Source organism: Sciurus vulgaris (genome assembly GCF_902686455.1).
Source record: "Sciurus vulgaris genome assembly, chromosome: X".
Classification (NCBI taxonomy): domain Eukaryota; kingdom Metazoa; phylum Chordata; class Mammalia; order Rodentia; family Sciuridae; genus Sciurus; species Sciurus vulgaris.
The window spans coordinates 3,069,606-3,097,420 of NC_136471.1; the positions used below are offsets into that span (position 1 = coordinate 3,069,606).

Genomic DNA, 27,815 nt, shown 5'->3' on the forward strand with positions numbered 1-27,815 from the left:
TGTTAATTTTATACCCTGCTACATTGCTGAATTTGTTTATGATGAACTAAGCCTTTAATTCATTTACATATAATATTTGCTGATTTATCTGAGCTTGAAACTATTATTTTCTTTTAATTCTTTGTTTTTCTCCTGCTTATGTTTATTTTCTTTTGTGTATTCCTTATTTTTATTTTATTTTAATTTTTTCTTATTAGTTATACATGACAGTAGAATGTACTTTAACATATTATACATATACAGAACGTAACTTTTCATTCTTCTGGTTTTTCATGATGCAGAATTACATTGGTTCTTATTTTGATAGTTTTTTAATTAATTAAGTTTTTATCCTTATCTAGTATAGATGATATAGAATATGTTTCTATTTATATTTATATTTATTGTAGGTCAAGTAATACATATACTATCCAAAACTTTTTTTATTTCTAGAAGTTGTATTTGGTACCTTTAAGTTTCCTAGTGTATTGTTTATAATATCTTGGTCTTTGCAAAAAATTTAAGTTTTTCTGTAATGTCATCAACCATTTATACCCTTCATATGAAAATTCAGTATCTTATATGGGATTTGGTTTCTTCTCCAGTTATTTCTCTCTTATAGTATCTAGATCCCTTGTGTTTGGTTATCTTTGAGGACCAATCAATATCTCTGAAAAGTTATTTGTGGAGTTCCCCAACACTAAATGTGAAGATGCCATCTTCCAGAGGTGATTTGTGTTTTTTTGGGCAGGTCAACTGGCACACGGTTTACAACTACTTTAGGCTAACTTCATGACTTGAGATTTCTTGGACCAAATAATGTGAATTTGGGTTACAGACATTAGAGAGAGGTCTTTTTCTGGTTTGAAATGTTTTGAGGGCATCCCTCTGTCTGTCTTTTTGTCCTTATTTCTCTATATGTCATTCAAATTAAGGCAGTTTTCCTACAGTCTCCTATGAGAAGAGATACAGACTTACTTTTAATATATTGCTAACCTGAAATTATGGCACATGGGTCATCCAAGCTGAATGAAACCATGTGTTTTGTCATATCACTCACCACTGGAAAATTTTAGGCTTTACTTTATGCTTATTTTTTTCACTCTGTATTTTTTTGTGTAGTGGAATAGTGGGAATGTATAAGTAGCAATTATAACCATATGTGCTTCAAAGAACAGTATACTACAAAATGTATTATATCAGAGAAAGATCACATGCATTTTTGACTAGTCCAGCCTGTGGTTTTCTCAGTTATGATATTTATTGTGACATTGGTTTTTTCTAATAGTCTTTGGGTTTTTATACTCTGTTTTAGAGCATGGAATATATCAAGTTCAACAATGTTTATCTCTTTTTTATAGTGGTAGATGGACACAATAAGTTTATTTTATTTATTTATTCATATGTGGTGCTGATGATCGAACCCAGTGCCTCACATGTGCCAGGCAAGTGCTCTCCCATTGAGCCACAGCCCCAACCTTGCTTATCTTAATCCATCCTTAGTAGTGATGTATATAAAAATTACCTTTTAGACATTGGAGTTTTGTCTTTTTTCCATTACTCTTGATAATCAAATCTCTCTCTACCCACTGTTTTCTGTTGTTATCTGTCCCTTTTAATGAAAAATTGAGAAGAGATATCTTTTGCATTATATTTTTATACTTATACTTTGCTTTTTATAATTTTTTATTTATTGCTTTAAATATACATGACAGTAGGGTGTTTTTTGATATACATGGAGTGCAACTCATTTTATGTGGTGTATATACACAATGGGGTTTTACTCAGCCATAAAGAAGAATGAAATTATGGCATTTGTTGGTAAATGGATGGAACTGGAGAATATCATGCTGAGTGAAATAAGCCAGACTGAGAAAATCAAGGGGTGAATGTTCTCTCTGATATGTGGATGCTAACTCTTTTGCATCATATTAATTCCAAATAAGGGAGACTCAAATTTAGAAGTATCTCATAGAAATCCACAAAAGGAATCAGAGCAGATGTGAACATAAGTGTAATATTACTAGGAATTCCAAGAATTCATGGGATTCAAAGAATTTCAGTGAAGGTCTTTCTGGTCAATGCTATCAAAACAAATAATCCATTCCTCATTCAAAAGTGTATTATTTAATCTCCAGGTATTAAAAATGGTTTCTGTTTTTGATCTTGTTGATTTCTAATTTCATTCCATTGTGATCCGATAGGATGCAAGGAGTTATCTCCATTTTCTTTTGTATTTGCTAAGATTTACTTTGTGCCTTAAAATATGATCTATTTTAGACAAAGGTTCATGTGCTGCTGAGAAGAAAGTGAGTTCAGTTTTCAATGAATGAAAGTCTATAGATGTTGATTAAGTTAATTTGATTAATATTATTTTTTAGTTCTGAAGAGGCTTTACTTAGTTTGTGTCTGGATAACCTTTCTAATAGTGAGAGAGGTGTTTTAGAATGATCCAGTATTTTTGCATTGTGCTGTATTTGATTCTTCATATCAAGAAGGATTTGTTTCATATATAGGTTCACCAACATTTGGAGCATAGATATTTACAATCATTATATTTTGTAATTGGACATTTTCCCTCTTATGCAGAAACTAGAACAAAATAAGGGAAAAAAAGGAGTGTAATCCAATAGAAATAGAAGGGATATCAGTGGAGTTAATGGAGGAGATTGAGGGGCAGGAACAAGTAAATGGTAAAGGGAAGAACAGTGGAATGAAATTGACCAAATTATGCCCTGTACATACATGAATATACCACAGTGAGTTTCACCTTCATGCATATCCGTAAAACACAAATTTAAAAAAAAACCTATAAATAAATATAAAGAAGACCAATATAGTAAAAGAAGGGGAAAAAGGGGAGGGAAGAAGAAAGGAAAAGAGAAAGTACTGGGAACTAAAGTGGAGCAAATTGTATTCCCAGCATGTGTGATTATGGCAAAATTAATCCCACTGTAATGTATGAATATAATGAACTAATAAAAACATAAAAAAGGAAAAAAAAGAAAAGAAGTTTAACCTAGTGGATTCTCTAAAGCATAGGTTATATTTTTAGTACCTCCATTATTGGTGATCACTCATATAGCAGTTTTAGTGTAATGATCAGGGAAGAAGGCAAAATGCAGTTGATGAAAGAATGAATAGAAGGTGAATATGGTGAATTAAACAATTTTAAATCACTAGTTCAAGAACCTTGATTGTTTTAGTCAGATTTTTGGCACTGTGACCAAAAGACCTGACAAGAATATTTTTAGATGAAGGAAAAGTTTATTGGGGATCTCATGATTTCAGAGGTCTAAGTTTATAGATGGTAGACTCCATTCCTTGGGGCTTGAGGTGAAGCAGAACATTGAAGTAGCAGAGTGTGGTGGAGGGCAGCAGCTCAGGACATGATGATCAGGAAGCAGAGAGTGCTCTGCTCACCAGAGTTAAGATATGTATCCCAAAGGCAAATCCCAGTGACCCACCTCCTCCAGCCACAATGTACACACCTTCAGCTACCTAAGTTAATCCCATCAGGTGATTAATTCGCTGATTAAGGTAAGTCTCTCATAACCCAAGCATTTCACCTCTTAACCCTCTTTCATTGTCCCACAAATGTACTTTTGGGAGACACTACATTCCTATGACATAACTGATTAGTAAAGAAAGTATAGACAATCATAGCTAGAAAGTAACTGTTATTGTCTGCTCTCAGTGGTTTATCTCTTTTGATCACCCTGGAATTAAATGAAAAATGTGAGCTAATCACGGTTTTTGAATGAATGTGGGGAAGCTACAAGAATGTTGATATAAGATTAATGAGGGGAGAGTGTGACACAGGTAGGTGGCACTATCTCAGATGAGGAAGAGTGTATTTACAGAAATAAAGGAGAAATGGTTTTCAAATGGCATTAAGGAGATAATTCTGATCCAGTGTCTCGGTTGCATATCCCATACTTCAGAATAAAGATGATGAAGAAGTGTCTTTTTGTTTGTTCTTTTTAGATATACATGAGAGTAGAATGTATTTTGACATATTATGTATACATGGAGTATAACTTATTCTAATTAGTATCACAGTATTGTGATTGAACATGATATGGAATTTCACTGTGTGAAGAAGTGTCTTTGACATAAAGCCAAATTTGTTTAAGGCAAAGAATAGGTCAAGTTTTCTTGACCTTGAGGTTGAAGGCATAGAAGCATTTGGTTTTCCACAAAATGAAGAATTGAATAGGCATGGAGGAAAGATTTAAAAGGGAATGATACTCTTGAGAATAGATCTCTGAGAAGGAAAGGATACCAGGTTGCATAGGCATGAACTCAGAAAAGCATTTGCTCTTTGTCTGCAGCAAATGTTCTTACTGGGTAGCTACCATGTGCCTGGCACTGCTCTGTGACCTCTGGGAGACAGAGTTCCTGTGCTAATGAAACATGTATCTAATGAGACAAGTAGACCATGAACAAATAAATGTACAATGTAATTTTAGGTAGTGATAAATCCTATAAGTATAATGAAACTGAATAATGGGAGTAGGAAAGAAAGGGGAGGAGAGTACAGTTTTAAATAAAGGTGATCAGGGAAGATATATTTGAATTGGTGATGTGGGAACAGCATCCTGAAGATAATGAAGATGTGAGTCAATCTGATATATGGAGAAAGAACACTTATTCAAGAAGGAGGAGCAAGTGTGATGTCCGTAAACCTGGAACTTTGGGTGTTTACAAGGAACATCAGGATACAATTATGGCTTGGAATGAATTGAGGAAAGGAAGAGTAGAAAGACAGGTTTGAGAAGTAGTCAGTAGTCAAATCAGTAGATTCTTAAGATCATATCAGGTACTTTGTATCCAATGAAAATCCACTGGGAAAAATGGGAAAAGTGATAATATAATCTGACTTACATTTTCAAAAATCTCATTTTGGTTCCTGTGCAGAGAATGGAATATAAGAGGGCAAAAGTGTAAGCACAGATGCAGGTTAGGCCATTGTCTCAGTCTGTTTTCTGTTGCTAAAACAGAACATCTGAGGATGAGTAACTCATGAAGAAAGAAGCTTATCGTGGCTCATGGTTCTAGAGACTGGGAAGTCCAACAGTCAGGCATCAATATTTGCTCAGCTTCTGATAAAGGCCTCGTGCTGCTTAAGCTCATAGTAGAAAGTAGAAGTCATGTGCAGAAAGGGGAGAACATTAAGGGTGAACTTGCTTTATAATGACTTGCTGTTATAACTAAACCAGCCATGTGAGAGTGAAAACTCACTCAAAGAGAAAGGCTTTAATCTTTGGGGGCCACATACCTCATAATCCAAACATCTCCCAGTAGGGCCCATCTCCTACCACTGTCCCACTGGGAACCAAGCCTCAACATGAATTTTGGTGGGAACAACTCATATTCAAACCATTGTAGGCATTTATTGCAGTAATAAGGTTGGGAAGTTATATTGACCACCTTGGGAGCAATAAAGGACAGGCGAAATAGAGTCTGGATAGGTTCTCAAGTCAACAGAAGGAACTGATAATTTGGATGTAGAATATAAAACAAAAATAAAGGTATGTATGTGGATAGGACAATAGGTGAATTTGAAATATAAGAGATAAATCTTAGATCTGTTCTTCTCTTTCTTTGTTGATTCCCTTTTTTGCTTGTTTTGGTCACTGCTATATTTCCAGCACTTAGGATGGTGTCTGGTGTATATTATTCCATAAGTTTTGAATGAATTAGTAGAAAGTAATTTCAGTGGAGTTATAGGTGAAAATACTTTATTGGTGTGGATGGTATTAGAGAATTATTGGGGAGGAGGCTGAAATAGAAAAATACTGAAACGAAGCCAAGAAAGTGAGAAAGAGTTGGACGGCAATGTCATGTCAAGGGAGCACTTTTTTTCTTTTTGACAATGGATGAAATTACATTGTTTTTATACTGCAGGGAATGAGCCAGTAGAGAGCAATACTGACAAGTGTGGGAGAGATAAGACAATCACAGGAATAATATCCTTCAGCATGGACCAGGAAATAGGATCCAGGGCACATGTGGGAGGGATAGCGTTAAACAGGAGCATAGAGACCTTTGATAATAGAGGGAAGGTAGAATATATGACTGAGATTCAGGTAGGTTCATATAATTGATATTATGTAGATGGAGGCATTGTCTTCTGATTGCTTTTGTTTTTCTTGATAAAATAAGCAAAGTCTTTTGTTGACAGTCTGGTAGAAGAAATATTGGAGGCTTAAGGAAAGAAAAGAAACTGAAAATTATTGTATCAGGGAGTGGGAGAGTAAATTGGTTTAGCAAATAAGAAAAATCCTGGTACATTAGAAGTATGTTGAAACCTAGAGAGGGCATTCAAGCATACTTATGCATTTTCTTCTAGCTGTATTCAACTGCTTGTTTTCAGGTAAAGAGCTGGATTTAACAAGGATTTATGTTTTCCCAGGTAGCCACAGCAGAGTAAGAGAGAAGCAAGTGTGTTGAAGGTACGTACTGTAGAATGATTATACTGAATTTAATTATGGTTATGGTCTCTGTGTGTAATTCAAGCAGGATAAGAAAGGAAATGAGAACACAAAGGTGATAATGTGTAGTTCAAAGGTTGTATTCAAAGGATCAGAGATCTTGGAGGCAGGGGACAGAAGAATTGATAGTATGAAGGTACTCCATAAAATGATTTGGAAAGGTGTGATCAGAGAGTCATTTGAGATCATGGATTTTTATCAACAAAACTTAGGATATGACCTTAGGAATGCTTGAGTGGATTAGGGTAGAGCTGAGGCTCACTGTAGATATGAGGCAATATCTGCAGAACTTTCCTTGCACAAAGGCATCCCAAGTATTTCAATCCTTAACATACCACAATGAAATTTGAAATTAGACAAGTTGACACAAAATTATGATCTATAAAATATTTAATTCTCATAATATATATTCAACAGAAGAATTGGCTATATCTGTGCCTTGTGCACAGCAAGTGCTCAAATATTCATAATAACATGAATTTTTACTTGGACAGGATATAACACAAGACTCATCCCTATAGCAGGTCTTTGGCTGGGCATTTGATATATGTTATCTTATTTAATTTTTATAGTCCCTAAGTTATTATCCCCAGTTTTCCTTGAAGAAGGATGTTTTTAAAGCCTAAAACAACTGGTAGTTTCTTATACACTCTTAGTCTGGCAGCTTCCAAAGTTCATCCTATACCTAATCCTTTATACCATTTTACTTAGTTTAGGGTTATGTCTTTGCCACAATAACATTCATTTTCTATTTTTAAAGTACCCATTATTTGTTAAGCACTCTTCTATGCAAGTACTGTATCTACAGATTCAGCCAATCATAGATTGGAAATATTCAAAGAAATTATGTCTCTATAGATTATATGTCATTCCCTAAACAATGTATTATAACAACTATTTGCATAACATTTACATTGTGTTAGGTATTACATGTAATCTAGAGATGATTTAAAGTATACTGGAGGATATACATAGATTCCATATGAATATTTCATCATTTTATAAAAAGGGACTTGAGCATCTGCAAAAATTGGTGTGTGTAAACATGTCTTAGAATCAATTCCACACAGATACTGAGGGACAACTGCATATATCTGAATAAAACAAGCAAAAATCCTTGTCCCCATTTAGCTTATATTTTATTAGGGAATAGACAATAACAAAAATACATAAAATGTATGTTATAAGTGCAAATGGAGAAAAAAAGAGAGAGCAACTGTGTAAAAATTATTAGGGAAATTTTACAAAGAGTGGCTAGAGAGGGTCTCAATACAAAGGTGTTATGTGAAATAAAACCTGAAGGAAGAGGGGGAATAAATGATCTGGAAGTTAGATGGAAGAAAATTCTAGGTAAAGTTCAGCAAGTGCAAATGCCTTGCATATTCAATGAGGAGCAAGGAGACCACAGTGGCTAAAATGGAGTGCTTGAGAAGAGGGTGGTAGGGGATAAAGTTAGCTAGCTATTTGGGGATTAGTTCTTCTAGGCCCTTGTAGATCATAGTGAAGCTTTTGAAATGGGAAGGAATTGGAGGATTTTGAGAAATTGAAGAGACATGATCTGATATAACAACTTAAAAGTGCACTTTGACTGCTATTTGGAGAATAGAATATAGGGGAATAAGGGCAGAGACAACAAGATAAGTTAGAAATCTTTTACTATGATCTTGAAAAGAAGTAACTAGCCAGATGGTATCAGAGGAGGTGACGAGCAGTGTTTGTGTCCTGGATATGTTTCCTTTTGAATGGAATATCAGTGGAGCTTACTGATAGATTGTATGTAGGGTGTAAGAGTAACAGAGGAGTCAAGATTGACATCAAAGCTTTACCCTGAGCAAGTGGAGGAGTGGAATTACTATTAATTGAGGTGGGAAAGACTGCAAGAGGCTCAGAGATACTATATGTGCATGGAGATGAATATCTGAGACTAGGTCTAACCCATGAATTAAGGGATAGGCTTAAGTTATGAGCTCTCTCCTGGAGAACAGGTACAGATATGGATTCTAGAAGAGATGGAGGTAGAAGAGATGAATTCTGAGATGGAGGTGTTAATTTTCAATTTATTAGCTTTATGGATATTTTTCTCTCATTCTTTGTTCTTTGTCCCCTCTATTAGCTCTCAAGTAGGGTGAATAAGTACGGTAACCATTTGCTAATTTGGCTATGCAAACATATATTATGGTGTCCTGAATATGTGTCATGGTTATGTGTTCACATATCATGAATAATCCATTCAAACACCATGATCATCTGAAACTGCATAAGGTTTGTCTCATTCTGTTTCATGGCCAATCTGCTGTGCCACAGTTGGTTGTAAGCTTATATGATCTTGGTGTTTTTCCAAGTACTGTACTTACATAAACCTATACCACAGTTGTTTACATTGGTGGCGTGCTTAAGTTTATTCACAGTGAGTTCAAAAGAAGTATTAGGGTTTAGTTTTTCATCAATATCATAGTTGTGTGAATATTCATGTAATTACAGGATGTTCCTTTACTGTTCCATGGACATTTGCACTATAGTTGTGTATCTAAACATTATAGATAATTATTTACTCACCATAGTCATTGCTACCTCACTTTTATTTCTATCTTGCCTCTCTGCTCCTGTGAAACATGTTTGACTGTGTCTGCCTACTCATGGACCATGATCTTCTGTTTCTGCATCATTGTGGTCTACTCTCACTGCAGGGCTATCTGCTCCTAAACTATGTCACATATGGATAAATATATCCAATACTCTGCACATGAATCATGATTGTTTAAGCATATACAATAACTATCTCCAACTGTATGGATACTTGTTTGTGTTTGAAGGCACTGTGACTATCACAGTTTTCAGTTTATGCACTATGATCATTTGAAACATCACCAAGTTTGTTATAATAAATGATTTAAGTATTTATTTGCCTAAAGTATATCTTTGCATTTGTTGATGGTTGTCTGAGCATATACCATAGATGTATATTTATTTAATGCTAATATCTGATCATGTATCCCATTTCTCTGTACATATATCAGGTACAGAGTCCTATCTTGTGGATATTGCTAACTTGCCAAGGATATCTGTTACAGCAGCATATTTTTTATAACTTTTTCCCAATTACAGAAAAAATGCCTAACATAAAATGTGTCCTCTTAACCATTTTTAAGAATACAGATCAGTATATTTGTATTATTGTGCAGCAGTCCAGTGGCATCCTTCTAATCATGCACCATGTTTTAATTTACTGTGTTCCAAAGTCCTCTTTGATTGTTTTGTGATTATTACTTCATGTGCTATGGTGTTCTCACATATCTGATGATCATATGGTTTTATTCCATAAATGTCTTTATAATAGTGATGTTTCCTTACAAAATGCCATGGTTGTTGGAGGGTATGTATCATGTCTTTATATACTACACATGATGACTGTTTTCTAAAGCTCAATGGTTATTTTAACGTGCTTTAGTTATAATTTCATATAATATTGTATACCATACTATATTGTGTATCATACTATACATATCATAGTTTTCACCTTTTAAATCATTAACATTTACTTTTATGTCATTGTCATCAATTATTAGTGTGATAGTTTGCTACTTGTTCACCATAGTTTGAGCACAGTTCATAGTTATATACTAGAATAGCATAGTTGAACAGGTATCATAGATATCTTTGTTCATGCAGCATGGCTATCTTTTCTTATACCCCAAAATTTTTATTCATACATTTACATTTACTGAGCATGCTTCATTGATACGTCTTATATTCTATGGGTTATTTCTACAGTTTGGATGTTAACTCCTCTACCAGGTCTCGTTATTCCTGTGGAGTAGTTGTCAGTGCATGTATGATGATTATCTTAGCATAGACCCTTGTCAAGTGATCATAAAATATTCGGGTCTGCTAAGGTACTGTGGATATTTGTGGATATTTCAGCATATATCGTGGTTACTGTCCTTTCCATGAATGTTGCTCATGCCTCAGAATTGTCTAATCATGAACCATATTTTCCTAATTACATGGTAAGATTTTCTGAACTGTACTCTTTCTGTTCATTCCTGGAAAATGTTCAACAACTCTTGTACAGCTCATGAATCATGAATGTCATAGCACCTATATTAGGTTAAACTAAGAAATTTCTGTTTTTGTGAAAGTAAAATTGTCAAATACTGACAAATATATCCATACAAATGAATACTATGATTATCTCTGATATGGATATTTCATCATGTCAGAAATCTATCTCCTCCAGTATTGTTTTTCAAATGCCTGTTCCAGATTTATGAGAACAGCCTTATAGAATTCAGTGACTGCTTTATAGCAATGGGATATATTTAGAAGGAGTCTTCTGCTTAATCTTTTATCAATTAGAATAACCCCCCAACATGTATGTTTTGCTTATTGGTCTAATACATAAGATTTCTTAGGAAGAAAAGTTTCATATCCCTCATTCACTCTGAAAATTATTCTACTGATATGATTGAAAAATAGTAGCATTGGGTGAGAGGAGTCCTTCAAGTGATTAGTGTCTCAATCTCAAGCCACATAGTTTAGAAATAGCAAGTAAGTGTAACTTTATTGGTTGTTTCTTAACTTCATATCTTGAGTCTTTACCAGTACAGAATTCATAGAACAGCTTACATGTAGGCAATCCCAAATCACTAATTCTATTATTTGTACAACTTGATGATTTATTAGGAATTTCTCTGCCAGGCTGGGCTTAGATTTCTTCTTTATGTTGTGACCCCTATCTAAAAGAACTGGCTTTGCCCTAAATGATCTCTTAATGAGGAAACATTGCATTTTAATCAAGAGCTATTGTGTCTTATGATTTTCTCAACCCAATTCATAGGAAACAATTTATTTATTCCAGGATTTTTGAATTCCAAAAATGATATAAAGAGATTACAGGAAGAGATTACAGGATATATATATATATATATATATATATATATATATATCCTGTAATCTCTTTATATCATATATATATATATATGTCTCCCCCATGCTTTTATTGAGACAGGGACTTGCTAAGTTGCTGAAGGACTTGCTAAGTAGCTGAAGCTGGCCTTGAACTTGCAATCCTGCTGCTTCAGCCTCATAAGATGCTGGGATTACAGGTGTGTGCTACCTTACATGGCAAATCTGCAGGTGTTAATATGCCAGAAGTTCTACATTATTACACAGTTAACCAAGGAAAAGGCTTTTGTGACATTAAAGATCAAATGGAATTAGCAGAAATAAAATGAAGACATGAGAAACCATTTTAAGCTCTTGAATTGTAAGAGGTAACTGAAACTAATGAAGGTTTTGGGACTTACCTAGTCATAGAGGAAGACAAGGAAAGAGATGGAAATAAATCTTAAGACTCCTGACTTTTTAATCTAGATCTATTTATACTACCCTATGCATCCTTTTGTGGATGGGTTCTGGTGTACTCAGAAGAGGTGTTATATTTTGGAGTAAATTTTGGTGGCACTGATGAGTTGGGGGAAGGAGGATATCAGGTTAAGCATTCCATAACTGGATACTACGAGAGGTAAATTGTTGTAATAGAGCTGAATATATTTTTAGTCTCTTCCTCCTCCCTCCCTTTGTTTTTTAACCTTTTGTCCATTGCCCTTTCCTTGTACTGTGAATTTCACAGGTCTCTCCAACTTAGTGCCTGAGAAGATGATTATCACACAAATGTGTCACTTCTACATGACCAGACTTGGGGTTCTTTTCCTGATTAATATTTTCCCTGGAACAACTGGCCAAGGGGAATCAAGACGACAAGAACCTGGGGACTTTGTGAAGCAAGATATTGGCGGGTAAGAATACTTAAGCCTTAGGACAAAAAATGAATTTGATAAATGTCTACCTCAGATTTCAGAGTTTTCCCCAGATGAAACAAATACTCTGGTCTCTGATATATTACACTGTATTTGGAAGAAAAATAATCAGCTCAGGATGTCAAGATAAAAAGAGAACTCAAAGATCTTCATGGGCAACTCCCTAGCCCATGCAGAATACCCTCTGTGGTATCTTGAAAGTAGATAATGCCTTAAGAGTTTGTTCCCGTTCTCATTCATACTTCTTGAAGTAATGGTCTGTTTTATTTCTTATACCTGTCTCTCACCCATTCTTATACTCACTGCTGTCTTTTTGGTCATAAAGTAAAACAAAAGTATAGAGTATATATAAAATCTACACATATAAGCAGGGCACAGTGGCACATGCCTGTAATCCCAGCTGCTAGGGAGAGTGAAGGAGGATTGTGAATTCAAAGCCAGCCTCAACAACTTAGCGAGGCCCTAAGTAACTCAGCAAGACTTTGTCTAATAAAACATAAAAAAGGGCTGGGATGTGGCTCAGTGGTAAAGAGTCCCTGGGTTCAATCCCTGTTACCAAACATACACACACACACACACACACACACACACACACACACACACACACACATGTATTATACTCACACACATAGTATAAATATAATTTGCTTTGACTTCAAAGACATGATTTCTGGGTACTTAGAATTAGGATCTCTAGAAGCAGGGCATGACAGAAGTATTCTTTTTAAAAATTGTTTCATTCATTCTTTTTAGATATACATGACAGTAGAGTGTATTTTGACATATCGTACATACTTGAAGTATGGTTGTATGTGATGTGGAGTTTCACTGGTTGTATATTTGTATATGAACATAGAAAAGTGATGTCCATTCATTCTGCTGTCTTTACCATTCCCATCTGACACAAGTATTCTTGAGCAAAAGATTTATTAAGTGAATACTCACAGCAGAAAACTGTAAGGATGTAAGGCAACGAGATAGGGAAAGGGGGAAAGTTAAGCAAAAGTGTGATTTTGTGTGAAGTATAGCCTCAATTTGAGCTCACAGGGAAATAAGAATCATAAATGGTGCTATGAAATAGTTCTACCTTGAGACAAGGAGCCCACACTTCTGTAGCCTCACCTCAAGCTGTCATTATACTCTCATCTCACCCTCCATTCCTGACTTCTCTTGAATATCAGACCTCTGTATTCAGCATTTTATTGGATATGTCCACTTGGTTATTTCACAAAATATTTAAAATAAGAATGTCCAAAGTAGTCTTATCATCTCCATCTCCCTCCCCATAGAGAACAAACAAGACAAAACAAAAACATATCCCTTTTTCCATTTTCCCTATTTTGGTCAACGTGACCATTATGCACTTTGTTGCTTGAGCCGGAAACTTGGAATTATTTTTGGCAATTTCTACCCTTCACTTTCCAGTTTGAATCAATCCCTAAGATCTGTTATATATATACCCTCTGAATGTCTTGAATTCACCCACTTTCTCTCCACTTTCCCATTACCATACTAATTTAATCCACTTGGACCACTGGAAAAGCCTGTATTTGGTTCCCATCTAATCTATACTCTGTAGACAGTTTTTCTTCTGTCATGCATGCTAAATTGTACCAAATCTATTTACAGCCCTTTAATGGTGTCTTATTCTTTCTAGAATAAAATAAAAACTCCTTATAATTTTATAAAGCCCACTATGATCCAGCTTCTATCTACCTTATTAGCCTTTTTTCTTAGTCCTCTTGCCACCAAACTCCTGTGTTCTTCAACATTGTTGAACTTAAGAATCCTGTGTTTTAGTCAGCTTTTTCCTTCTTGTGACCAACACACCTGACAAGAACAATGCAGAGAAGGAAAAGTTTATTTTGGTGCATGGTTTCAGATGTTCAGTTGTGACTACCTGAGTCCATATCTCTAGGTCTGAGGTGAGGTAGAACATCATGGTGGAAGGGCGTGGTGAAGGAAAGCAGCGCAGAACATGATATCCAGGAAAGAGAGAGAGAACTCTGCTCATCAGGGATAAAATATATAAACTCCAAAGTCATCCCCCCACTGACCTACTTACTCTAGCCTTACCCTACCTGCCTACAGTGATAGCCCAGTTAATCCACATACTGGATTAATGTGCCAATTAGTTTACACCCCTCATAATCTAAATATTTCACCTATGAAAATTCTTGCATTGTCTCAAATATGAGATATTGGGGGACACCTCATGTCTAAATCATAACACAAGGGGATACCATTACTAGGAAAAACACTGTAGGTTTGAAATGTTTCAGTATTACACAGGATATTTCATTCCTTCCTAGTGTGCGTTTTTGTTTTCCTTTACATTTGGTTATTGTCCCATTTTCTTGGAAGCATGAATCTTAAAATAGAAGTTTTGAATTATTTTTGCAGGGTTATTGATGTACTCTGAGTTTTTCAGTCTTTTATTAGCAGTTTTACAGTAATCTCCAGGGCTGAGGACTACAGAACTGGACATAAAAGTACAGTTAAGTCTTGGCATATGAGTGTCTTTTTTTGCTCCCAATATGGAAAGTGAAACTTGTCCTTTATTATTAACTCCTCATGTATCTGATTTCATTTGGCCATGATAGATGTTCTAAATAAGGTAGAACTTCTAAATAAACAAATCTTACATCAAGGGTTGAGTCTTTTAAAATTTTAACTCAGAGAATAAAATTTTCTAGAAATATATTGCATGTTTTCTTATAAACCTAAACAAAGATTATGAATAAGATAGTCCCTTTTCTTGGTGAATTTTGATCCTTATAAAGAGCATTCATTATATTCATTCTTTTTCTGCTTTTTAAAATTTTTATCCCCATGCTTAGTGCTAGTTGTCACCTTTCCTATTTACATTAGTTTGTTTACATCCTATTAATGCTTAGGAAACCAGATAGCCCAAACCCTTTAGCAATTATGCTAAAGAGGAGGCCAAGAAATCCTTTCCATGAAAGCAGAATGAAGTGCTTGATTTTAATACCAGGGTATAATGATTGCTTAGATCAATTTATGCTATGCGTATGTGTGAATGTGTCACAATGAATCTCACTATAATGTATAATCATAATGCACTGATATATTTTTGAAAAAAATTTTTTTTTACATTCAGGCTTTGGAGGTCTGATACTACTAAAAACTTGGCTTAGAATATTAGGGTTTGGCCCTTTATTTGCATTTACTAGATCAAAGGAACCAATTCAACTTTATAATATGTAGTATATGCTGAAAGTTCTGATACTTAATGGAGCTGCTGTTTCCTTTTGCTCATTTTTGGACCTTCTTAAGTATGCCTTTGTGTGTTGAAAAAATTCCCTTGGTGCCTTACTTTATCCATCCTTACTAGTTTATTGTATTAAATCATCTGACCTGGTTGTCCTAGCAGCTTTAACAATCAACAATGGTTTGTTGAATAGTGCTTTGTATATCATATGCTAGATATAATGGTTCTCAGTGTTTGACATGTGTAAGCAAGAATGCAGGCTTCACACTTGAAGATTGTGATTTAGAAGTTCTGACAAAGGTACCTAAAATCTGCATTTGATTCAATTACCAAGATGATTCTAATGTAAGAAAACTTTGGTTAATACTTAGGGCTATAGTTTCTATTTTCAAAGAACTAATAGTATAGTTAGGGATATGAGATTATGGATCTTTAGAATGGCATACATGGAAAGACCCATAAATAGTGCCTAATGTGATCTTTCTTTTTTACATGAAGAAACTGAGGTCCAGAAAGATAAATTAACTTTCTTAAGATCATAAAGTTATGTAATAGTAGAACACCTATTCTAGAGTTGTCTAGAATACCACTCTAATTCCTAGTCCCATATTATTGAGGAAAAACTATGAGGAATAATTTCAAATTCATTTAATTAACATGTTTATTATACTCTTGCTTCCTGATTCTGTATTTGTACCAACAAGTGAGAACTATATATATGTACAGTGGTAATTTGAACCATCATGAAACAATTTTTCTGGGTCAAAATGGTCAAATATCAGCAATTTCATAGTGGGTCAACAGGTAAGTGCCTAAGTAGCAAACAAGTATTGGATGAATCCTCCATTTCTGACTGAAACTGAATTGAATCAGTCAGGGTCCCAAACTGGACATTTTGGTTAAGATTATTTGAAGAGGGTGGATTTGCAAAGAGACTCATTATAGAAGTATGGGAAACCACAAGGAATAGGGCAAGGACCTAAGGCCAGCAGTAGATATATCATGTAGAACAAGTTTTCTTATGAGGTTCATGGACTTTTATTTGAGGAAATAGTTATCAAAAAGAGATTTATTTTTTTAGAAGTAAGAATTAGGCCAGGTGTGGTGGCACATGACTGTAACCTCAGTGATTCAGGAGGCTTGCAAGTTCAAAGCCAGCCTCAGCAATTTGGCAAGACCCTAAGCAACTTAGCAAGACCCTGCCTCAAAATAAAAATAAAAATAAAAGTGCTGGGGATATTACTCAGTGTTTAGCACCCCTGGGTTCAATCCCTGGGACCAAAAGTAAGTAAATAAATAAATAAAATTAAATAAATGCAAGAATTAGGCATATGACTATTTATTTTATGTATACAAACATTTGTTTATACATAGTAATCTCTCAGACACTGAACTGAATATGTCAGCCATATGACTGGATGGACCATGCTAATACAGGGTAAATGCAGTCTTCTCATGGGGCCTGAAGAAATAATAAGCATCATTTGATTGTAATATTTTTCCTTTGAGTTGGAAATGTAGCATTGTGACATAGGACAAGGATGTACATTTGAGGCTAGGATCAAGAACGCTTCATAGGTGATACTGTGACTTCTTATTGCATCATTTCTAGAAGTGAAGTTGTCTCAGTACTACTGATACTAAATTTGATCACTTGATTAAGTTGATGAATGCCAAACTGTTGATTGTAAGGATATCAGTCACCAGGAATGAATGAGAGGGTTTGAACTGGTGGGCAGCTCATTGTTTTGATCATAGCTGTATGTATGGAGTAAAGAACAAATAACAGTGAGGGAGAGGATATTTCCAGTGTTGCAGTTTTCCCATCTTTTGTGTCAGAATCTTTTTCTTCACAGAGACAGTGTTATAAATGGTTCACAGACTGGCTTATGAAAGTTTACTTACCAAAAGTGTTGCCAAAATAAGGCTCATACATTAGCAATGTGGTTAATTCAGATGAATTATGAGAAATAGACTTGCATAGTCTTGCCTGGACAGCTAGACAACCTTTATGGCAGTGTTTTAAATGAAAAATCATCTCTAAGTTCTAGTACCTTTGTCATTTACAACATGCAGTAGTTTATTCTTCCTGTGTGTTTTTTGTGAAGCAGAGCCTTTCAGTTCCAAAGAAGGTATTAAGGACTTGGTCTTTATTTTACTTTAACTCGGCAAGTACAGTTAATGTGAAAAGGTAGGGCATATGTGAGGGGGTGTGTCTCAAGCCAATACTTCTCTAGATTCATTTCAACATTGTAGAAAATATTTAAGACCAGCTCTCTTTCTTAGATGGATTAGGCATATTCTATTAAAAAAAGTTAATTTTTTTCTTCAAGTGACTTCTGTAAAGATATTAGAATGTGTGCTATTGGATCTATTGGATCGTAGCTGTTTCTCATTCCCTCCCCAGCATATAACTGGTATCCTTAATGAGATGAATCTTTAGTAAGACTTTTCCACTCATGGAAAAGAGTGGGCTTGGAAAATAAAAACGGGATATTAGGAAACGGTAAGTAATCTGATTTGACTATGATTTCTGGTCTGAAAGCAAACTAGTGGAATTTGCAACTGTAAAAATATATTGGGACCAGATTGCAGAAGGCCATGAATGTCAGGCTAAGGAGTTGGGATTTTATTTGATAAACTGTGAAGAGTTACGGAAGCCTTGGAAGTAATGCAGAGATATGATCTGCCAGTAATCTAGAATGTTCATTATTTAAAAAACATATTCTCCCCCAGGACATATTCAGTATTAGGGAAAATGTCATCCTTTTAATGAAGTAAATTTCTCTTCCCTTTGGGTTGTTGTATGATCTGCATCAGCAATTCTGCAGCTGTGCCTATCCTGCTTTCCCCTAACACAAACACACCAGGGTCCTTGATGTAATTGAATTAACGCTGTTACTGCTGACATCCTGTATTTAATCTCTACATGGTTAGTGAGCTTGACTTTGGTGCAGTCTGAAAGTACATGTCTTTCAAAGTTTCTCACTGAATTATCGGAGTTTGGAAAAAAATTAAGGAAAATCCCTCACTTGCACAGCAATTTTGTTTCTATTGTCTTATTTAATTATTTCTTCCAAAAGCTTTCTAAGGTAGGGTTTTATTATCCCTATTTTACATGTAGGGAAGTGACAGAGCCAGAACTAACACTCTAGTCATTTGATTCTAATCCTGTGAACTTGCTACTGATCCATCTTTAAAACTAGAAAAATGATGAAACTTGCCAAACCTACAGATATTGTATTAGTAACATCATTTTATTTTACAATGGGGGTTTATTATTATCATATTTGATTCAAACAATAGTGACAGACATAAGATATGTTAGTGCATCAGTCTCATCAAATTTAAACATGTGACTAAACAATTTTTTTTCTCTAATTGGCATTGATATCTAGGTATCTAATCTGTAAAATGAAGGTAAGGAATTATATCATCTCTAAAGTCCTCAATAATCCCAACATACTATGATTCTTTCTTTTTCCATAAATACTTTTGGATAGGCACAAACTACAGCATCTTGGTGCAGTACAGTTATGAAGAAGAGAGTTCCAGTTTGGGTTCTAACTTAAACCAACTTCCAGCTCTCCATGCAGCAATTTAGTACACATCAGGAGAAAAACATATCAGTAATCAAGTGTAAAATCATAGAGTAATTGTTGATAATAGTTTGGGGATAACATTTAGCATTGACTTCTGATTTTAAAGTTTTAAAGTTATTGGTAAACAATGCTGATAACATATCAACAGAGTCATAAGGGAATGAAAATTCATTCTCATTAAAGTTAGTATTTCAGTTGAAGTATCCAGTGTATTGGCCTTGCATTTAGGAATTTTAGATCCAATTTTTATCTTTCCCATTAACTCTCAAATTGAGTTAAAAATTATTTTCAGGAAATTTAACATTCCCATATGTGAATCCATCTGGAATAGATAATATCTAAAGTCCTTTTTGGTTTGTGTATATATTTAAGAGAATTCTCTGTTATGTTCTAGTAATCTAAGAAATGATTTCTCATTCACTCTGTATCTATTTCCAAGAAAATGAATTAGGCTCACCAAGGTTAAGAATCTTCACAGTGAAAGTCAAGAGATAATAAGAAAGAGATTTTCATCAAATCAGTTGAGTTCCTACAACCACTCTTCATGTCCTTATGTCAAATGGACCAAAACATTGGTGGATTGTGCCAGATGTAGACTGTCATTTGAGAAGGTGTTTGCATTTCTCTCTTCAGTTTATTGATGTCAATTGGTTAACTCTATATTTCAATCACCTTCTTTATTACCCCTTTCTAATGAAGCATCTGGATCATTTTTCATGATGTGTTCAACCAGCCAAGCATCCTTCTATTGCTTATGTTCCAGTGTCTCTATGGCAGAAGCTGTGCCTATGGCTTTTGACTAATATAGATTCTAATTATTTGTTTTTATTACTTACATTTGAATAATGCATTTGAATGCAAATCTACTGTTCTAAAAGAGAAAAAAACAAACTTCAAATACTTCTAGATATGAAGCATTCATCCTGGTGATTTTAATATGTTATTTAATATTTATACAACATATTTTTGAAGTGATTTTTGTTGTTAGAGTTAAAACTAGAGGTATTATATGGTTACCTAAGGTCATACAACTAATAAACTCAAATCATGTCTTCAGAGTCTTTAAGCCTAATTCCCCTTTCCTTGTGTATTTATTTTATAATTTAATTATCTCAGCATGGGAAGAGTTACTTAGTTTTACTTTATTTTATGTTATATAACAATACCTAGAATAGTATTGATCACATAGTTAATAATAAAATGTATAAGTAAATTGAATTATGTTTATGAATTAAGAAACCCACAATTCAAAAAGACTTTTACTAAGTCATCTGATAGAAAATGACAGTTTAGGGTGAGAACTATTCAATTCAGATGTTTCTAGTACCCTGTAGATTCTTTCTCAAGCTCTTTTGATCATAGAAACCTTGCTCACTTTTAGACATAAATATTGGTGGAAAGTATTAACTGTCTCTTAGGACATTTACTTAACTGGTATCTTGTGGTTTTTACAGCTCTAATAAACTAGATACTGGGAATAATTATTACATACTTATTAAAGTCAACTTTCTGAGTCCAAGTTAAGAATAGGGAAAGCCAGCTGGGTGCAGTGGTGGCACACACCTGTAATCCTAGTGGCTCAGGAGACTGAGGCAGGAGTATCGCAAGTTCAAAGCCAGCCTCAGCAAAAACAAGGTACTGAGCAACTCAGTGAGACCCTGTCTCTAAATAAAATACAAAATATGGCTGAGAATGTGACTTAGTGGTCTAGTACCCCTGAATTTAATCATTGCTATACCTCCCTCAAAATTAAAAAAAAAGAATAGGGAAAGCCAAGATTTAAAGATATAAAGATATATAGTACAATAATTTGTTTAACGGTCTACCCCAGTTCTAAATAAGGTGGGCACCAGGATTTCTAGTTCTTCATTCATTACTTAATGCTACACCATCCTTATTTAACCTCAGCAATAGCCATTTCTTTCACCATATTCTTCCTTCTCCTGAACTACACAGGGATTTAAAAAAAAATATCTGGTCATGCCAAACCACATCAATTTCCTCCTCAAAATGTATAGATACATGTCACAGTGCCTGATCTGATTAGGTGGTTAATAAAGTGCATGTTGTTCATAAAGGTATCCAAACTGGAAAAGCAGGAAGTAGCTGAGGCACATTAGAAAGTCAGAAAATTTGAATTTTAATTCAATCTTTGCCTCTACTAGCAATAAGAGTGGGAAAATTCATCTTCCTTTCTGAGTTTGTTGTCCATGTTTTAAATGGGAGAGATTAGGAATTCTTTAAAGAGTCCTAGTAGCTCTAATATTAGACAGATTACTACTGCCAATGTCCTCTCTCCATAAGGTGAGGATGGGGGTTAACCTAGATGCAATTCAACGATTTATCTCACTCTGTTATTCTGTGAACTTGGATTTCTCTACGCTAAATAAGGGGCAAGTTCTCAGAAACAATGTTTCTCTTCTTTATTTTGAAACCTATTCATTCACACAAAAAATTGTTGAATCAACTGTGTGCCAGGTACTGTTCCTAGTAACACTCTGTCCACAATTCCTGCTTATGTTTCCTCACTGCTGGGATGGGGTTGGAACATATACCTGGTGAACATCTACCTAATGCTGAAGTAAAAGCTGATGTACTGATTAATCTTGCTCTATTGCTTGAAATTATCCTGAATTAAAAAGTTTAGACATGTAACTATTTCCTATTAAGAACCACTATTTTCCTTTTCTCTTCTTTGTATTGTATCAGACTCTCTCCTAAGCATGCCCCAGATATTCCTGATGACAGCACCGACAACATCACTATTTTCACTAGAATCTTGGATCGTCTTCTGGATGGTTATGATAACCGACTGAGACCTGGACTTGGAGGTCAGTTTTTCTTTTCAGATCCTGTACTCAGCCCTTTTTATCTAAAGGAGTCATAAAGTACCTTTAGCAGTCTATTGATCAAGGAGGTTAGTGTAAAGCTGAGTTTCCTCCTTTAGAGCACTGGGAATTAGTTCTAATCCTTTCTCTTTTTTCCCTTTAAATATTTTTATTACAGCTTTATATACATAGTATATACATAGTAGTTGGATTCTTCCTGACATACTCAATACATGTGTGGAAATGGATTTCAATTCATAATCCCTACCTTTTCCCTCTGATTTTTCCCTCCTCTCTCCCATTCTCCTTCCTCTACTCAAGTAGACTTCCTTTCACTCATCTATTAATTTGTATTCAATTAGTTATTCATGTTATCCTATCTTTCCCTCCCTGTTTCCTTTATTTTCCTCTAGTTTTTACGTAGGAAATACAACATGTGACCTTTGAGTTTCTGAGTTTGCCTAATTTTACTTAGCATGATATTCCACATTGTCATCTATTTTATGGCAAATGCCATAATTTTATTTTTTCTTTTATGACTGAGTAGGACTCCATTGTGTGTGTGTGTGTGTGTGTGTGTGTGTGTGTAACAATTTCTTAATCCATTCACGAATTGATGGGTATATCTGGGATTATTCCATAATTTAGCTGTTGTGAATTGTGCTGTGATAAACATTGATATGGCTGTATTGTACTCTGCTAATCCTTTATTTCAATACACAACATTTATAGTTTGGTTTTGGAAAGTTTCAGAATTTTAGGCAAATATATCTGGAGTATTACACCTCAAAGTTTGACAAAAACAGTTTCTAGTAAAAAACAAACAATAACATCTACAACAAAAATCACTGCTTAGATGACAGGTGTGGACTAGGAACATGCCTTTGTTCTCAAAACCCTGAGCACATGTCAGCCTGATCCTCCAAAGAGGAGCAATCTAAAGGCTAGATGGGATTGCAGTTGGCCATCAGTTTAGTATAATCAGAAATATGATCACAATAAAATAAATGAATTATAATATGTCATGGGCTGTGTTGAAGTGGTAAGTGTGAAAGTGTGTGTGTTTAATTTTTTTCCAAAATCATTTGAGAATTAGTCACAGATATCATTTCCCTTCATTGCTAAATATGTACTTCAGTGCATATTTCCTTTGAACAAGTAAATAATTTTATAAAATACAATACAATTACAAATTAAGAAAATGTAGCTTAACATAATATGCCCTTGCAATTTTTCAGTCCATATTTAAATTTTTCTAATTATTCCCAAAGTGTCTGCTATAGCAATTTTCCTTCATTTACAATGCAACCCAGAATTATTCATTGCATTTATTGTCATGACTCTTTAACCTATAGTCTAGTATAGTTGCTCAGTATTTCTTTTCTCTCATGCTATCAATTACATCTTCCTTATACATATTTGGAAATAAAACCACAGGAGTAAATCGTGTCTTTCTCAATGCATTACTCAAGAAGGAGACATGATGTCTGTTTGCTTCATTATTGTGATGTTAATTTTAGTGTCCACCAGGTTACTCCACTCTAAAATTTCTATTTTAAGCTTACAATTAATAAGTAATTCATGGGGATATTATTTGACACTATTCTGCTCCTGTTCCAAGTTGTACCCAATATTTTTAGCAACTATTGATTATTCTTGCATGAATAATAAAAGTTATGGTTGCAAAAGGATGATTTTTCTAAACCCGTTTTTTCCTCTACCTTTATTATCTGGCATTCTCTTTACCTTTAAATAATTAGCTCATAGTCAGTAAAAATGCATTCTTATTTTTTCAGGGAATTATAATACATTAGTATCATTATTCATTTTGATTAAAATTTTTGCTTACAGTTTTCCATACTTGCCTATTGGGGGTCTGTTCAATCTGGCTTCTATTTCCTTTTGATATATTCACTTCATATATTGAACATTTTTAAAGTATATGTCATAATGGTACATTCCATTCTTAATCTTTTACCTTGTTATTCAGCCTTGCAATCATTCATTTCTCTACAAAGAAATGGTATCTTATTGTGGGAAATTATTTATAAACTCAAACTTCTTGCAATAAGGTTGTGATTGCTTCTAGGACCTTTCAGTGGTCATTAATGGCAAAATAGAAAATACAGACATATGTATACATATATATATATATATTTATATGTGTGTGGGTTTTATATATACATACATACATCTCTATATATTTGTACATATGTATATATATACAGACATATATATATGCATATATATGAATATTTGTATAAACAAGTATATACTTGTATGTGTAATAAATTTGTACTAACACTACTAACTGTAGTTCAACACAGTATTTTTCACTGATATATTTTCTCAATCCTATATTATACCCAAAACAGTTCTGGAATTACTACATGCATGCCACTAAAATGAACACACTAAGTAAAGTGAAAGATGTGTTTTCCGATTTTTTCTGTCTGTTTTTAAGTAAGGCTATAAGATAGTTGTTTTGATACAAATAATGGAGTAAAATAGGGAAGTACAAGAGGAAGAGATCAGTCATAAATTAATTGCATTTTTTCCAGGATGAAGATCATGACTGTGGGAAAAGAGAGAATTTGGTAACTGATTAGAGTATGGGGTCAAACAAAGGTTAGAAGAAAGGGATAAATTCCACTTCCTGGTTTCTGTGATTGGGTGGTTCTATTTTTAAAATTATGGATACTCGACGCGAGAAGAAACTGTGCTGTTTTGTTTCTTTTGGAGTTCTGATTGGAGTAATAAAGGTAGGATCAGGAAATGGAAATTAGTTTAGTTGTAGATATGTGGAATTTCAGCATCGATGAATAATGAGTGGAAACTTTTGTTTCTGGCTAAAATGGAGTAGGAGGATCAGATTTAACCTCTCAGATAATAACTGAGAATGAACATATTCTATAAGGTTTTCAGAAATTGATCAAGGGCAGTATAGCATAGTGACCCTTAAAGAAAGAAAACAATTGAGCCCTACAATCAGAAATGTTTGCTGCCTGAACAGTGTTTTCAGGGTAGAGTGCAGGGACAGGGACCCCAAATAGTGCCTGGTGGTTTCTCTCCATTGATGAGAAAGTGTTGAGAAGTTGGGGAGGCCTATAGTAGCTAGAATTTAGAAGACAGAGCTGCATGAATAAGAGAGAGAGAGAGAGAGAGAGAGAGAGAGAGAGAGAGATCAATCTCCAGATACCTGCCGTGGTTTCACCTGAAAGGAGAAAGAGAAGATCTTTAACTAGAGCTATGGATTTCAACACAGATCTGACAGAAAATAAGCAGAAACAGCAGAAAATCAAAGCACTACAAACCAACCTGACCAAAGTGGCACTTTTAGAACATTCCAGCCAACAAAAGCAGAATATACATTCTTTTCTAGTGTACCCAGAACATTTACCAAGATAGACCATATGCTCACTTATAAAAAATGAAAAGTGTTCACAACACACAAATTATTGTCTCTGGCCAAAATGAAGTTAAATTAAAAATCAATAACAGAAATATCTGGATAATCTCCAAGTACCTGGGGACTAAATATTATACTTTTAGGTAACCTATGAGTCAAAGCAGAAATCAAAAGGAAAATTTAAGATATTTTCCACTGAATGAAATAAAAACATGACATAAAGCAGTTCTAAAAGGAAATCCTATAACACTAAATGACTGTATTAGCAAGGAGCAGCCTAAAATCAATTCTCCAAGCCTTTACCTTAAGGAAGTATTAAAAAGAACAAATAATAATGAATTAATTATTAAGTATTATTAAATAATAAATTATAAAATGTTATAACAAATTTCCATAATAACTATATGATATACAATATTGTATTATATATAACCAATATAAAATTTATTATATGATCAATATATACTAATTTATATAATTAATTAAAACAAATTATTATATAATACATAATATATACAAGAACAAAAATCAATAAAAGAGAAAACAAATATAGGGAAAATCAATAAAAACAAAACATTGCTATTTGGTATATTAATAAAATTAGTAAACTTCTAGCTAGAATTATCAGGGAGTAAAGAAAGAAGATACAAGTTGCCACACCTGTAGTGAGAGTGTGTCATTATAGATGATAATATGTGAAAGAGTAAGGGAATGTTTTATGCTACTATTATGCCAATAGAATTGACAACAGAAATTATATAGAAAAATGTCTTGAAAGACATAGACTACCAAAGTTTTTGAAAGAACAAATAGCCTGGAGAGCCCCACATCTTTTAAAGATTTCCTTCCCTTCTTCCTTCCTTCCTACTTTCCTTCCTTCCTAGCAGTACTGGGGATTTAACCCAGGGGTGGTTTACCTCTGAGTTACATCCCCAGGCACTTTATTTATTTATTTATTTATTATGAATTTAGTTATTTTTAAGCTTTTATTTTAAAATAATTCCTTTTATTTTTATTTTGAGACAGGATCTTGCTAAGTTTCACAGGCTGGTCTCTAACTTGCCATCCTCCTGCCTCAGCTTTCCAATTTGCTGGGATTATAGAGATATACCACCATGCTTGGCTGGAATGATAATTTTAAATGAGGAATCTTTCCATAAAAATTCTCCAGGTTCCCAATGTATTACTGGTGAATTCTGGAAAAGATTAAAGGAAAAAATGATACCAATTCAATGATATCTTCCAGAGAACTGATTAAGCAACAGCACTTCTTAATTGATTTTTATGAATCTAAGATTATTGTCTTACCCAATTCAGACAAGGACATCACAACAAAGGGGAAATCACAGGGCAATACCTCGCATGGACACCGGCACAAATATTATCAACAAAATTTTAGAAAATTGGATTCATGATAGTTCACATGACCAAATGAAGTTTATCCTAGGAATTCAAGGTTCATCTAAAATTCTATAGTCAATCTATTTCACTGTATATACAGAATAAAAAGGAAAAACATGATCATCTCAATAGATACAGATAAATTATCCAACGAAATTCAAGTTTTAGTCATATTAAAAACTCATAGCAAAGTAAGAATGGAAGGGATCTTCCTTTATCGAATGAAGGACACCTTTGTAAAAACTAATGATGTAATGGTGAGAAACTGAGCATCCCTTGGTTAAGGTCAGGAACAAAATAAGGATATAAATGAACACAGCTTTTATTATTTCCCCAAGACCAGATACTACAAAATTCTAAGGAATCTACAAAAATCTACTGGAACCAAATCACTTTAGCAAGGTTGTACTATATAGATCCCTATAAAAATAATATTTCTATATACTGGCAAATAATTAGAAATTACCATTTAAGAACTGCAAATAAAAATACATTCAAAATATTAAATGAATGTGAATAAAGTTCACAAAGATATGCAAACCCTCCATGCTAAAAATCACAACATATTTTTGAAGGGTTTCTAAAGCAAAAATCTACATAAATGAAGACATATATTGTGTTCATAGATGAAAATTGAAAATTGTTAACATGTTGGTTATTTTATTAATCTATAAATTCAGTGAATTCCCAACATAAATTTCTAAAAGATTTTTGTACAATACACTAGACTAATTCCAAAACGGATACAAAAATGCAAAAACAGTAACACAGTCAAAATACCTTCAAAAAGGATGAACAATCTCGGAAGACTTCTAGTATTTGGTTTGAAGATTTTTTTTTTTTTGGTATCAGTAATCAGGACAGTTTGACTCTGGCATAAATATCATCATATATCAATGAAATAGGAAAGGGTCCAGAAATAGATGCTTATGTGTGTGTGTGTTTAACTAATTTTCTACAAAGGTTTTATGTCAATTCAATGGTGAAATATAATCTTTTCAACAAGTAGTATTTTTACCAGTACCATAAGAAATCTGAAAATGATCAT

General features: G+C 34.0%; 1 protein-coding gene across 4 annotated transcripts in view; it reads left to right on the forward strand.

The window, feature by feature from the left end:
• GABRA3 (gamma-aminobutyric acid type A receptor subunit alpha3) overlaps positions 1-27,815 on the forward strand; it is a 273,077-nt gene that overhangs the window by 94,119 nt on the left and 151,143 nt on the right. For 2 of the 4 annotated variants that reach the window (XM_079124688.1, XM_079124689.1), the window contains exons 2-3: positions 12,109-12,274; positions 21,839-21,960. In XM_079124688.1, coding sequence (XP_078980814.1) covers positions 12,135-12,274; positions 21,839-21,960 — 262 coding nt within the window. In that variant the 5' untranslated portion in view covers positions 12,109-12,134. Of the gene's footprint in view, positions 1-6,397; positions 6,438-11,484; positions 11,582-12,108; positions 12,275-21,838; positions 21,961-27,815 lie in introns of all 4 variants that reach the window. The other 2 variants (XM_079124687.1, XM_079124686.1) reach the window with 2 other exon arrangements.